Source organism: Phragmites australis, chromosome 20, assembly GCF_958298935.1.
Source record: "Phragmites australis chromosome 20, lpPhrAust1.1, whole genome shotgun sequence".
In the NCBI taxonomy this organism is placed as follows: Eukaryota; Viridiplantae; Streptophyta; class Magnoliopsida; order Poales; family Poaceae; genus Phragmites; species Phragmites australis.
Window position 1 is genome coordinate 3253695 of NC_084940.1, and position 13395 is coordinate 3267089.

Sequence of the window (13395 nt, forward strand, 5' to 3'; positions counted from 1 at the left end):
ATGCCTGCTCCAAGCTCTACGGTTTCTGAAGCTCACATAAGAGGATATATTAGATAGGTAAGCAGCAAAGAAATTTATTATAATGAAATACAGACATCATGGAGTTCTCACTTGAATTGGAAGGTAGAGCTTGAATTCAGGTGGCAGCTCCCCATCTGAGTAAAGGCTATCAAAGAAATAAATTCTGCGAAGTCGGCAATTTGCATGAACTTGCACTCGGATAAAGGTAAGAAAGGCCACGATCAGAAAACAGATAATGCTTTCGCAATCGACAGATCGACTACAAACCAAATGAAACAATGCTCTTATTATGTGTCAATAAAACTAAGGGAACAAAGAAGAGAAGTGTTTACAACATAAAAGAACAGAAGAATAAATAGAATCAAGTGTGAACATCACGCACCTTCCTTGTCCCATATCTGCAATGGCTTGGTCCTGACCAAATCACAACAGAAAAGTATGAGATATACAAGAAAATGAAGAGTATGAAATTGCATGAGAACATACAGAAACTAATACGAGATAACCACACTACATACCCGAGACTACAAATAATGGACAGGAATCCAGACTGAAACGTATTCTTGAACATCTTTCTAAGCTTGTATTACCAACTAAACTGCAAAATAGAGGAACAAAAATCAGAACACCTTCATTATGCAATCCAAAGCCATGTCTGTATCAGTAGGGAACTTAGCACGTAAACAACTTGCATTTAGAAACATTACAATGTTTACGGTTTCATTCTGCAGATCATGTAGCATTCATTAATATGCCCTTTGGTTAACTTGGAAGATAATATGTCATATCACAGTATCACACACTCCAACAGCTGAAATAAAACAGCGTAAAGCTAACTGTACCAGATCATATCCTCACTAAGCCATAATAATGATCTTTAGCAGCGGACTTAACGTCAGTTATAGATCATTGTAATTTCGAGACAACTATAGGTAGAATTGTAGAAATGCGTCAGGTAGGAGCAAATTGAGCGATGAAATCACACAACCAACGTGACTAGCCTCCTAACTCCGACTCTCGCAGGTTGCTACATGGGTATCCAAGAACTATAAAATTGGTATCCAATCGAACAGTTTGCAAGCCCTAGTACCACAGTATTGAGAATCCATGGGGGCTATCAATAACAGTACATAAAAACGGTCTACGTAATCGCTGATTGAACTTATCTCATACTTCCCCTCTGCTCATCCTGTCAACCTTCAATGCAGTGGCGGAGCTTTGCACAGGCCAGAGGGGGCCATGGCCCCTCCAACACTTGGCTCAAGTGTTAAACATCTCAGGGAAATTAGAGTGAAGTCATCTACTTCTATGCAGGAGCGAGGTTGGGCATGTGTGTTTAGTTGAACACCCATTTTTTTCATTTTGGAAAATTTGGATTTGATTGGTTATAGAAGCAGATAAAAGAGATCTATCTCCCAGAACAAATAAGTCTTAGAAAAAAAGAGGAAAATGTGCATCTAGTTAGGGTTTCTTACCAACGAAAGGGGAAAAACCTATAAGTTAGGCGGAGATGAGCGGGGCATACAACGCTCGGGGGCAGCAGAGACTCTAATTTAATGTGGTTCTATAGATAACAAAATAGATAATCATTCCAATGAACTAGTTATACCGTTTTCTTCTAATTTAATGCGAGCCCATATGTAATAGTATATTAAGTCTGAATATGTCTTAGAATACGCTATAGACAGACTACATATTAGTAGCTAGCTTTTCTCTTTACTCACATTAACTCTTCTCCACATAAACAAAAATATAACATGGACATCCATATAGTTGATTGTTGGAGACCCCTTATTAACACATGTAATTATGTAAGTAAAGTCTCTTATTTACGAATAATAACAAGCTTTAGATTTACAAATTATTGTCCAGATTCCAGAAATCATAGCATGTCAAATACACAGCTAAAACTTTGCCGTTCCAGGATGCCATAAACAATTAGCTTCGATGCATGAATGTCAGAAGCAGCAGCAGCAACAACACTCGTCCAGGATGCAGCAGCAGCAGAGAGCGGCCAACCTGCAAAATGAAACACGGATCGGTTACGCAATTAAGGTAGGAAGGAACCCTTTTTTTTTTTGCGACAAATGAAATGACAATCGCAGCAGTCTTCTCAAATGTTTCACCCGATAAAGCTTGTGAACATAAATAATCAAGACATAGGCCAGTACCAGTATTAACTTACTATCAGTAACGTTGTGCATCCAAAACCCAAAACATAACTTGACTAAGGTGTCATCTTTTACCATGTTACGACAAACCTTGCGTCAGCAAATAAGTTTTAACGCTTCTTTGGGGGTGTTTGGATAAGGGGATTGCTCTTGGAACTTTCAGGTGTTGGGGAATGGTCTCACGCGCCCCTTCGGATGGTGAGTCGAAGTCCACTGGTGGCCGTACACTGACGAATAATGTTGTTGTGTTTCTGGAAGTGCAGGCGAAGCCTCTAGCGGGCCTTCAGACGAAGACCGAAGGTCGACCCGTGACGCCGGACAACAATGTAGGCGAAGCCTCTGGCGAGCCTTCGAACGAAGACCGAAGATTAACCCGCGACACCGGGTGGCAGCACAGGTGAAGTCTCTGGCGGGCCTTCAGACGGAGACCGAAGGGTGACTCGGGATCGCATCGCCAAGACTGGTCGAAGGTGCCCCGAAGGCCCGTCTGCGACTGGCCTTATGGGGGCTCGAGCGAAGACGCAGCGTCCGTCGAAGCCCATGCAGCGATCCAGGGTATAATTGTAAATGCGTAAATGTACTTAATGGTACCAAAATACCCCCGAATATGCCGGGAATGTGGCAGTTAGGGGGTGATGCTGTAAATTATGGCGTGGAGTGGTTGAGTACGGGTTATAAATAGGCCGGTACTGTAACTGATGTGACCCAATGAATGAGAATATATATTTCCCCATAAGCACGTCTCGAGTACCGCTACCTTCGTCTCTCTCTCTCTCTCTCTCAGCCGAAGACTTCTCCTGGTTTGGTGATTTAGGCCCCAACATCAGGATTTTAATTCACCAAATCCCAAGGCTTGGCGTTATTCTGCATACTTTGCATGGGATGTACACTTTGATTGACTGATTCACAAATTTGGGGTAAAGGTACACGTATGAAAGAATTTGTTACGAACGTGCTTCAAACAAGCCACCTGCCTGATCTTGGCTGGTAGTTATCTATCTACTCAACTGCTTGAACATGCGCAAACCAGTGAATGAGTGACATGTGGTGTTTGTAAAAAAATTACATACGTATACCAGCGCTCTTTAGTTTGTCATGGGCTCATGGCCAAAGATGACATTAGTTACCATCAGTCCCTTACAAGTGCTTCCATAACATAGCGGGTATTGGCTATGTGTAATGTATTCTAAGCCCTTATCAAATGATGAACCATTTGGTGGACATAAGTGATTGATGCAAATATGAGAGAGCATCTACCAGTTATATGAGAGTGCTACTGTCAAAGGTGATCTACTGCCTGCATCAGAAAAAAGTACACTATGCACAACTCTAGCAGACTTTTATAAATTACTTTGAGTTCAGAGAATAATGGGTAATAGTCCACTAAGCTCAGCAGTTAGCAATACTTATGTGTGAACAGTGAGACAGTTAATTATGCTAGTGAATACAGTTAACAGGCAAGGGAGCATGAATAAATCAAATGTCACTATGCTTTCATGCTATAATGTGGTGTTTCCAATAGTTTAGCACTCTCTTTGTTGCTACTATAGGGCCCAGAAGCACAATGGGATTTTACTCGGTGTCAATTAGGTGGGCTGTGGTGAAGCTATCCATCATTTCAAATTTTCAATATGGAGATAAATGCACATTAGTACAAGCACACATTATGCCAAGAACATGGCTTTCTTTCGTAAGACCTCCGTACAAACTACAAACCAAACCATGCAGCTTTTTTCCAATAGTATATGGAAAACTATCATAACCAGGTTCCACGGTCTACCTTTGTTTCAGATATTGCTAGATTGGATTTTTCTTTGTAAAAAGAATTACTAAAGACAGCAACATTTACTGAACTTCCTATTACATAAATTTGATCAGCACAAGAGTAATTTTTAGGGAATAAATGGACGGCAAATCGCATCAGCACAAGAGTATTAATCCCTGAATAATATAAATGACTATGATTTTCTGTAGGTTTCATATACATCGACAATTTCATTGGGAACCAGCTCAGCCCCTCTGGGGGGGGGGGGGATCAAAGAGCTTAGTTGAGACCAAACTAAGCATTGCCCGACGGTTTCAACAATCAGCTCCTAAAATTCCCCTACCCATAACTACCGTAAGGCCATAACAACCATGAACATAAAGCAGATATTTAACACAACCAAGAACCCTCTGCACCTCAAGCCCAAATAAACTACGAAAATAACAAAGTAATCCTACTTGACTGCACCCAAGCACTAATAAATAGAGAAAATACACAGGAGGTGATCATGTAAGAGCAAGGTCTGCATTACCATCCTTTGAGGAAGCCAAGGCAGCAGTCATCCTCGTGGTGGTCGTGACCATGTCCATGATGATGATGGTGGCCGCCGTGCGGTGGCGGGTAGCCGTAGGTCTGCTGCCCCTCGCTGAAGTAGCCCTGGTACCCTGGAGGGGGCTGCTGCGGCGGCGGGTAGTAAGGTCCCTGCGGCGGAGTTTGGGGAGGCGGGTACTGCCCTCCCGGTGGCGGGTACGGCGGCGAGTACCCTGCAAAAACAGATCAAGACGCCGGATCAGATGAGGCGTGAATCTTCGAAACTGCATTCAATCCAGCGAAGATTGCCGTTCTAAAAAGGCGATGCCTCGATCCGAGCTGACGGGTTAGGCAGGAGGGGATCCGGATCAAACACCAGACCCTAGTAGCCTAGTGAGAGAGATGGGCGAGGAGGAGGTGGAGGAGACGGAGAGATGGGGGACTTGCCTGGCGGCGGGTAGGACTCCGGGACCTTCTGGTAGCTCATGGCGCCGTCGCCTCGCCCTGCCGTGCCGTGCCTTGCTCCGATCTCTTCTCCTGCCGGTCTGCCTCAACCGGCGTTCGCGTCGCGTGCCTGTTGATGCTGACTCGGCGGAGGCGCAGCGGGTCGCGGCACGAGACGAGGCCACGGGCGCGGTGGGCTCGCAGATCGTGCACGGCCTGTTTCTGTTACGGGCTCGGCCTCTAGAATGGGCTGGCCTTCGGATCCCTACTTTATTCGCGACCCGTTTCCGTGTGGTCTGGGCCTGGTCTCGCGAGGAAGGGAGAGTCTAGACCCATGTCTAACGGGTTATCTAGATGAAGAGAAAACATGGGTGCGGCCAGCTGGAGTAGCTCAGTTGGTTAGAGCGTGTGGCTGTTAACCACAAGGTCGGAGGTTCAAGCCCTCCCTCTAGCGATTTATTTTTCGCTTTCGCTGTTTGTGCTTCCAAAACTGCAGTTTTGCGGTAGTAAACTGAACTTACCAATAACAACATAAACTCAACCTAAAGAACTACCGTCTGATTCAAGCTAACCTTTTGGCATGGATGACATTGAAGCGAGCTACAACATGCCTCAATTAGACCGTGGTATGAACCGTTCTGCTAGCAAATTACGCTAACTCATACGCATAGCGAATTGTGCTCTTGCTTGACCATCGGCTCCGACATAGCGAATTGTGGTTAATCGATGTAAAACCAGAACAACTATTTGTTTAAAGGTGTTTCCAAGGCCAGTCTAGCATGCACTATTTTCATGCGTTTCATCTATATTTTACACACGTGAGCGTCAAAATTTTGAATCTTTAGTCGCAAAAACAGACTACATACAATTAACCTACTTTATATGTATAGGGAGCGAGCCCGGGAGCATTTCAGACTTTCAGTTATGTACTTATTACACTGATGTAAGGTCCAATCCAGCAGCTCATGCATTTTGGTACCCATTGGATACATTTTTGGTCTTGGGTGCAGAAGTAGGAACAATACCAGATAAAGATGGGGTGTTGTCTTTTAGAGACTATGGAGATGAAGATTTTCGCAAGCATGGGTGGAAGTTTATTTCGTTATGGCTTTGTTCTCCAAGGATTATTTAGTGCCTTGTGGTCAAGGGCGGAGCCAGAATTTAAACATAGGGGGATAAAATGCCAAGCCGTAATTGAGGAGTTCTCATAAGATATGTGCCGTAGGAATATATTGAGGCTCTAGTATAGCATAAACTATAAGAATTTTGTAAAAATATATCTACTGGACCATATATTCGTCCGGATATACGGAATGGGTGCCCCTTACCGTATAATAGTGTTAAGGCTATATAATTGCCTGAATACACCCTGATTAGAACAAATAAGCATTCCTAGTTGTGGTCATTCAACGAGTACCGATTACCAATTTTTTGAAACTTAGATACCAAAGCATAGGGATATATGTTTGGTGATACAGAAGAAAACTACACATTAGGTTTTCCCCCCCTTCAAAATAGCATGGAATACAAAACATGAAAAAAAAAAAAGCTTGGGCAGTTAGGCTTCACCTTCACGTTATTCAGATATCGGGCTTGATTGGCTGCGGGCTCGGTTCCGAGTAGTAGGGCCCGTGTGCTACCAAACTACTGGCAGATTAGCTGATCCCTTGCCCCATGTGTGTTGGCATTTGGCTATGACGTTATAATAATGAATGGCTATATGCATTTTCTATGTAGAGGTTAGAATAAATATATTTCATTACCTAAAAAAAGATACATCGAGGAGAAGACTCTAAATTGTAAATTGATGTGCCAATTACATTGACTATACAGAATACATGTGTGCGCAATAAAGAGATGACTGCTGCAATAGTGCAATACTGCAATATGTGCTATCAGTGTATGCATATGAAATTATGAAGTACTCCGTATGAATTACAGATAAGAGCCGCCCGGATTAGCCAAGGAGACTGCCTGTAAACCACACGAAGAACGAGCATGCACAAGGCTAAGCTCAGGCTTACTCCAAGAGGCCACAGGCAAGTCATCCTTGCCTATATCTGGACAGACTCTTATCGCCACCTCTCTCTCTCTCTCTCTCTCTCTCTCTCTCTCTCTCTCTCTCTGGTGTGAGGATTGTATGCAAATGCAGTGCATGCCCAATTGGCTATTTATACTAACAGAAATGAGTCAGGATGAGGACATGGAAGAATCGAAGCTACCAAAGCTTTTTTCTCGACCGAGGACGACCCTAGAAATATGCAGCACCGACCATATCCTCCTCCTTTCCCTAGAAATATGCAGATCTATCCGGAATGGATACGTTCCTGTAGACGATTCGGTTATGCACCTTATCACTTGCCGAAACTGGAAACCGGGACCGGGAATATATGCCGTCGCGTTCTTGCAACCCGTGCCTGTATATCTCGGCAAAGATCACGTTGACCTTCAAAAGGTTGGATCATTTGTTGACCTTCCTAAAGTTGTTAGGATAGGTGTGGATTCGATCCGTTGTGTAGCTGTACTAGATAGGGCAAAGAACAATGTTTTTACACCATTCTTGTGGTTTCCATGGACAAGTGAATGTTGAACTGTCTGACAAATTACTGAATTGTGATATTGCTGAGTGATTGCGTTCCGTCATGTCAATCAAACAACTGCTGTTAATTGTTCAGTTAGCTAGGCAGATAGCTGGATCGCATATATATTGGCCTATCAAATTTGTCCCTTGTATTCCACTACTTTAACAAAAATTTCTCATGAATCCACATTTCTACTACGAGGCACTCAAAAAAATATTTTGAACCTCTGAAATAGTGCTTTTGCCTTTCTTGACTACAGAAGGATGTCTAAACAGACGTGCTAGGCTTAAAGAAAAACAAAAAGAGCAGAGGAAGAAATAAAAGCAGGCTACTGTTCCAAAACCGACAAACGAGGGGAAACCGTGCAGGAGCTGCAAGATGAGCAACTACAGGACCAGTAATGAGTGGATCTTATCGCCCTATTCTCCAGAATAGTACTTGCACTGCAACTGCAGCAGATCCATTTCTGTTCAAGGAGAAGGCCCGAATAGTAAATTCAATTTTGTCAACAAGGGATCGATTTCCTTGCAAAAAAAAAAAAAAAAACGGATCGACCAGAGGTAATATTGGATGAAACATGTAGCAACAGTTTATTGATCTTTTTTTTTTTAGAATAGTTCCCGGCTACAGAGTCACTACGCTTTTAAATAGATGTTGTTCTAGAAAACATATAGTCAAACTTTTAAAAGTTTAGCGACTAACATGCACAAGAGAGTATATAGATTATATCGTTCAATTTTTCAGACATTTTGCATTGTCATTTGCTAATGATATCATCACAAAGTTTCTCCATACAAAATTACTCTGGTATCGTTACATTTTTTTCACAACATTTTACAAATAAATGGATAGAAGAACAATGTTCCTTTCTGATCCTACAAATTGTGTCACGATCGAGAATAATGTGGGGAGAAAAGATTCCCGATCAGAACATAAATTTCAGTTTCCATCGGGTCATAGGTATGTAGTTCAAGCATAGCGTTCATACTTTATACACCCAAATTTCTCCTAACTGCATATCAACTGCTGGGATGGAAAGTGGTGCTCATGATCCGTGCTGGACGTATGATTTTGGTGCAGGTAGTGCTAACTTCGATGTCCGTCTACCATGCCATTGCAATGGACCTACCGGCATGGGTGATCAAAGCAATTGACAAGATCTGTTGTGCTTTTCTTTGGAGAGGGGAAGAATGGGCAAATGGTGGTCATTGTTTCATTGCTTGGCCTAATGTGTGCCGGCCGCGGAAGCTTGGAGGCCTTGGCATTCACGATCTCACAACCCTCGGATGGACACTGAGGATGAGATGGCTGTGACTACAGAAAACACCGCCTGACAAGCCATGGGCGACATTCACTATACCGGTCCACGCCAACGTCAAGGCTCTCTTTTTTGTTGCAATGGTTAGCACGGTGGATAATGGCAGCATTACCTTATACTGGACAGACCGATGGCTTCATGGGCAAGCAATCGCTAATCTCGCCCCTCATCTTTATGCTCTTGTCCCAAAACGGCTGGCCAATAGGCACATGGTGCAAGAGGCTGAGCGCTATCTATTGTTGCACTCTCGGAATACCTTGATGTATGGGATTTGGTGACTGAGTTGGAACTACAACCGGAGGCACAAGATGAACATTGATGGAGATTGTCAGAGTCTAGACAGTATTCGGCTAAATCGGCATACATCGCCCACTTCAATGGAGCCACTCGCTTTGAACCATGGAAGCACATCTGTAAGTCATGGGCTCCAAGGCGATGTCAGTTCTTCCTTTGGTTGGCTACAAACAACTAGTGCTGGACAGCAGATCCTTTGGCTCAAAAGGGTCTGCCACATACAAAGTGTTGTCCGTTGTGTGATCAAGCTGACGAGACCATCCAACACATTCTAACCTCACGTGCGTTTGCAAGACAGGTTTGGTTCTTCCTGTTTCGGCAGTTCGACCTACTAGACGTCTCACTGCAGTCTGATGATCTTGTCTTCTGTGATTGGTGGGTGAGGACAAGCAACACGATGGCCAAACCATTGAAGTGTGGTTTAGATTCTCTAGTGATTCTTGGGGCTTGGCTGATTTGGAAACACTATAATGATTGTGTGTTCAACCATGTGACACCAAGCATTCAAAGGGAGTTTGGTCAGAGATGAGGCCCGACTATGGTGTGATGCAGGGGCTATCACAGCTTGCTGTGGGTTGAGCATAGTGCTTATTGTTGTCTATGCAGTCGTTTTTGCTATCCCGTGGCGCATATGTAACATTTTTTTTTTGGTGTTTTGTTTGTGTGTGTATTGTATTTGAACTCTTCTTTCTTAATGTAATGACGTATAACTCTCCTACGTGTTTCAAAAAAAAATCTCTAGACAAAGAGGTAATCTTCCAAATAATTTCCTTGTTAACTAGGAACAACCAACATTAATAATTGCATAACCACCTATCTAGCTTGACTCTGCCTGCAGCTGAAGGAAATGAATAGGATCAGGGCAAATAATTGCCGTGAGCTCATGACTTGGTCTATCCATCTCCCTCCTTTTCGTGTTCCTTGTTCACTTCGGTGTCCTTCAACAAGAGCCCCTGTCCCTTGCTTCGGAATTCGGACGATTGAAAGCAGTACACTACTGCATTTCGTCAGGTCCATCCGTCCATGCATACTTGGTCCAAGAGTACGCATGCTTCTGCTGCACACACCAAGCAAAGCAAAATTATCGAGTTACATGCTGGAAAGAAGCAAGACGAACAATGTGTCAAGTGCTATGTAGCCATTGATCTGTCACAGTTTGCAAAGCCATTTACACAACTGAACATGCATTGAAGATATATATTTTTCGGCGAGTATGAGTGCAACAACTGATTAACTGAAGAAGAGATGAGGCTGGCATGAAGGATGAAAGCCCCTCGGGCTAGCCAAGGAGACTGCCTGCGAGACCACACGCAGCAGAACACAGCCGTTCATGCACACGAAGCCTCCTGCAGGAGGCCACAGGCAAGTCATCCTTGGCTACCAGAGCGGAGCTCTCATCGCCATGCGAGGCCTCCTCTCCTGCTCTGCTGCTTCACTGCCACTGTTACTACCACACCTCCCTAGCTCACACACCTACACTTTCCTGATTTGGGTTGGCCGATGGTTTGAACGCCACCTCGCCGCCTCCATTTATAGCAGGCGCAGATCAAGTTGATGCTGATGGGAACCAAAAAAAGGAGGGTCAAATTAAAGCAGCCCATGCTGTTCAACAAATCTCTTTCCGTTATCGGAAAATGTACAAGAATATGTTCTTCGCCATCCACAATGATTTGTGCGGTGCGGTCCAGCTGCCCATGCTCATCTTGCCGGCTTGCCCCCACCATTTGGTTCGGTCGAGTACTCGAGTGACATGACACGTTGTGGGATCTTTGAAAGTTGCAAGGAGATCGATTCGTTGGCCTTGGGAAAGTAAACATCACAGACCCCGAAAATTGAAACATCGTGCCGTGAGAATTTGTTTGGAGTGCAGAAGTTTCATGGCAAACAATTCGATTCTTGCGGGTGTCTATATACACCATAATACTCAACAGGGCCTGAGTTGAAAATATGGTTCTATGCAGGATTGAAGCTATTGCTTCAATTGATGCTCATTATTCTGCTCGCAACTAAATCTGGAGAAGCTTTTTGGTTCCGCTCGGTCGCTCCCGAGGGGCAACACGGGTGGCTCCCCAACCTCCGATGCCACCACCACCCACCCAACCCCTCTCCCCCACCCTGCTGCCACTGCTAGAGCTGATTGCTAGAAGTCCACGCAGCAGCCAGTAAAAGAATAATGATATCGTTTAGAAAGGGTGAATATATATTTTAACAAAACTTAGTCTCTTTTATTGTTCGGTCTAAATTTGTAGCGAAAATAAACTAACGGATTTTACATAAGTGAAAAACCTAAATATATTAGACTCAACTAGTGCATAATCACCTTGAATAAATGTAAAACTTACAATCCTAAGGTGTGATAAATATTATTCAAATCTAGCAAGATATGCTAGAAACTCTAATCTAAAATTCTGATATCACTGTTCATCGGTCTGTTACTGTTTACCAGAATTTCTGATTTTACTGTTCCTCAAAAGTTCCGATCAATTCAACACATCAGATTTCAAAATTACGAAATTAACTCTATGCATATACAAGTAAGTATACAAATATGGGTATCAAAGTAATACATAAGAGTAAGAAAATACAGAGACAAATGATTTGTTAACGAAGTTCGGATATCCACCGATATCTTACGTCTCTAATTCGGTCACACCCGGATCTTTTTCAACATTTTTTCTCACAAGGTTGCACACATGCACTTCTCGCCTCACAAGTCTTTTTTTTTTATCGTGAGCATCGTTGTTATTTTATGTCTTAGTTATAGCAGTTATTGTTTCGTTGCTTAACCCTTTTTAGGTCATTGTTTTGCTATTGTAGATCTTCTTCTTTATCAATACAATCGGTAGCTCTCATATCAGGATAGTTTAAAAAAAATCTGCTTAGGAAAAGCTGCTAGTGATGGGATTTACTCAATTTTATAAGGTTTTACAATTTGGTGTGGCCGTCAGGGCGTCACGAGTGACCTCAATTTGCTCCAACTTTAAATCAAGCCCATGATAACTTGTCGCTCGTAGTTACAAATTTAGGCCAATCATTGGAATCTTTTTCACAACCATTGGTTTCTGCTTGCACCTTTTCTGCTATGGATATAATTTCTGCAAAACTCTTGTACCTTTTGGACTTAGGAACAGCGTGTCAAAACTCTAAACTGTACTGAAACATGCTTCAAGATGTGTACCGATGCCTGTTTTCGTGCCGCTGTTCTTGGTCTTACAATATGGTTAGCCATAGCCATCACCTTGTTTGATGATACTATATAGCAACAGAACCTTGGCTAGGGATGGAAGTTCCGTGCGAGGACACCGACCGCAAGCTTTTCGCAGCGGCAACAAGAATCACCCTTGGGGACGGGGGAAAGGCCCTGTGTTTGGCACAGTGCATGGCTATGCACAACTCCGAAGGACTTTGTGCCTGTTTGGATTGAGCCCAGCGCGCCTGTCAATCCGTCGGCGTGCCAATTGATTGGCGAAAGATTCGACCACCGCAGAATCGGCTGCGCGTGGGCGCGAAATTGCACTGATGCGGGTGCGTATGCTGCAGGGAGGCACGGGCGCGGCAACGCTCCGGCGTTGAACCAAGCAGCGGCCCTCGCGTCTGTGGGCGCGCCTTGCCAACCCCAACCCTCTTCCAAATATCTAAGAAGAAAAACAAAACGGTCCACCGAGCCCTCACAGACAACTTATGGATCCGGGATTTAGGTGTGTTTGGTTTGGCTTTCTGCTTTCCATTAAGCTGAACCAAACAATTCAGCTATTAAGTTGATTTTAGAAAACTGAAAAGTTGATTTCTGAGAAAATAAATTAAAAGTTGAGAAACTCATTAAGACGAGCTTTTCTGTTTTAATATGCTGAGAAGCTAAAATTTCGTTACAAAAGCTAATAGTAAAAAACCAATACCTAGAAGTCAAAAACTAGAAAAATAGCTTTTAAAAAAAAGCCTCAACCCAACCAAATAGACATTTATACTTGACGCCCATAACCTCACCACAACACTAAGCGGAGTTCATCGCTCGACCGTACCAGACAAGGCCAAACACCCCAAATTAGATTTTGTGGAAACTAAACGCAAATGGTGAATACTTGGCAAAGTCTGCATACCTCGCACAGTTTCTTGGCTCCAATACCGAGAGTGAGGTCGTCTCCAGCAGCTACCATAAAATCTACTACTCTATAATACTATTACATTATCCATTATCACTATCACAACATTTCCTTTTCCAACCATCTTCAGCAAATACTCTATACATACTCTTTATCTTCTCTCTCCTAT

General features: G+C 43.3%; 1 protein-coding gene and 1 non-coding gene across 2 annotated transcripts; one reads left to right on the forward strand and one right to left on the reverse strand.

Moving 5' to 3' along the window:
- Positions 1–1812: 1812 nt before the first annotated feature.
- LOC133901139 (cysteine-rich and transmembrane domain-containing protein WIH2-like) lies at positions 1813–5090 on the reverse strand. Its single transcript, XM_062342404.1, has 3 exons — positions 4936–5090; positions 4490–4721; positions 1813–2040 (listed from the first exon to the last, which is right to left on the reverse strand). Exons 1-3 carry the CDS (start codon positions 4973–4975, stop codon positions 1980–1982), a joined length of 333 nt encoding a protein of 110 aa, XP_062198388.1. The 5' UTR covers positions 4976–5090; the 3' UTR covers positions 1813–1979.
- A 222-nt stretch (positions 5091–5312) lies between these two features.
- Positions 5313–5386, forward strand: TRNAN-GUU (transfer RNA asparagine (anticodon GUU)). The gene has a single exon. It is a non-coding gene; the product is annotated as a tRNA-Asn (tRNA).
- Positions 5387–13395: the final 8009 nt, after the last annotated feature.

Bases quoted from the DNA above. Each gene is read 5' to 3' on its own strand.
- LOC133901139 (XM_062342404.1), bottom strand. From the start codon at position 4,975: ATGAGCTACCAGAAGGTCCCGGAGTCCTACCCGCCGCCAG. The intron at 4,722-4,935 runs GCAAGTCCCCCA...CTGTTTTTGCAG, and splicing joins GGAGTCCTACCCGCCGCCAG to GGTACTCGCCGCCGTACCCG. The intron at 2,041-4,489 runs GTAATGCAGACC...TTCATTTTGCAG, and splicing joins CTTGGCTTCCTCAAAGGATG to GTTGGCCGCTCTCTGCTGCT.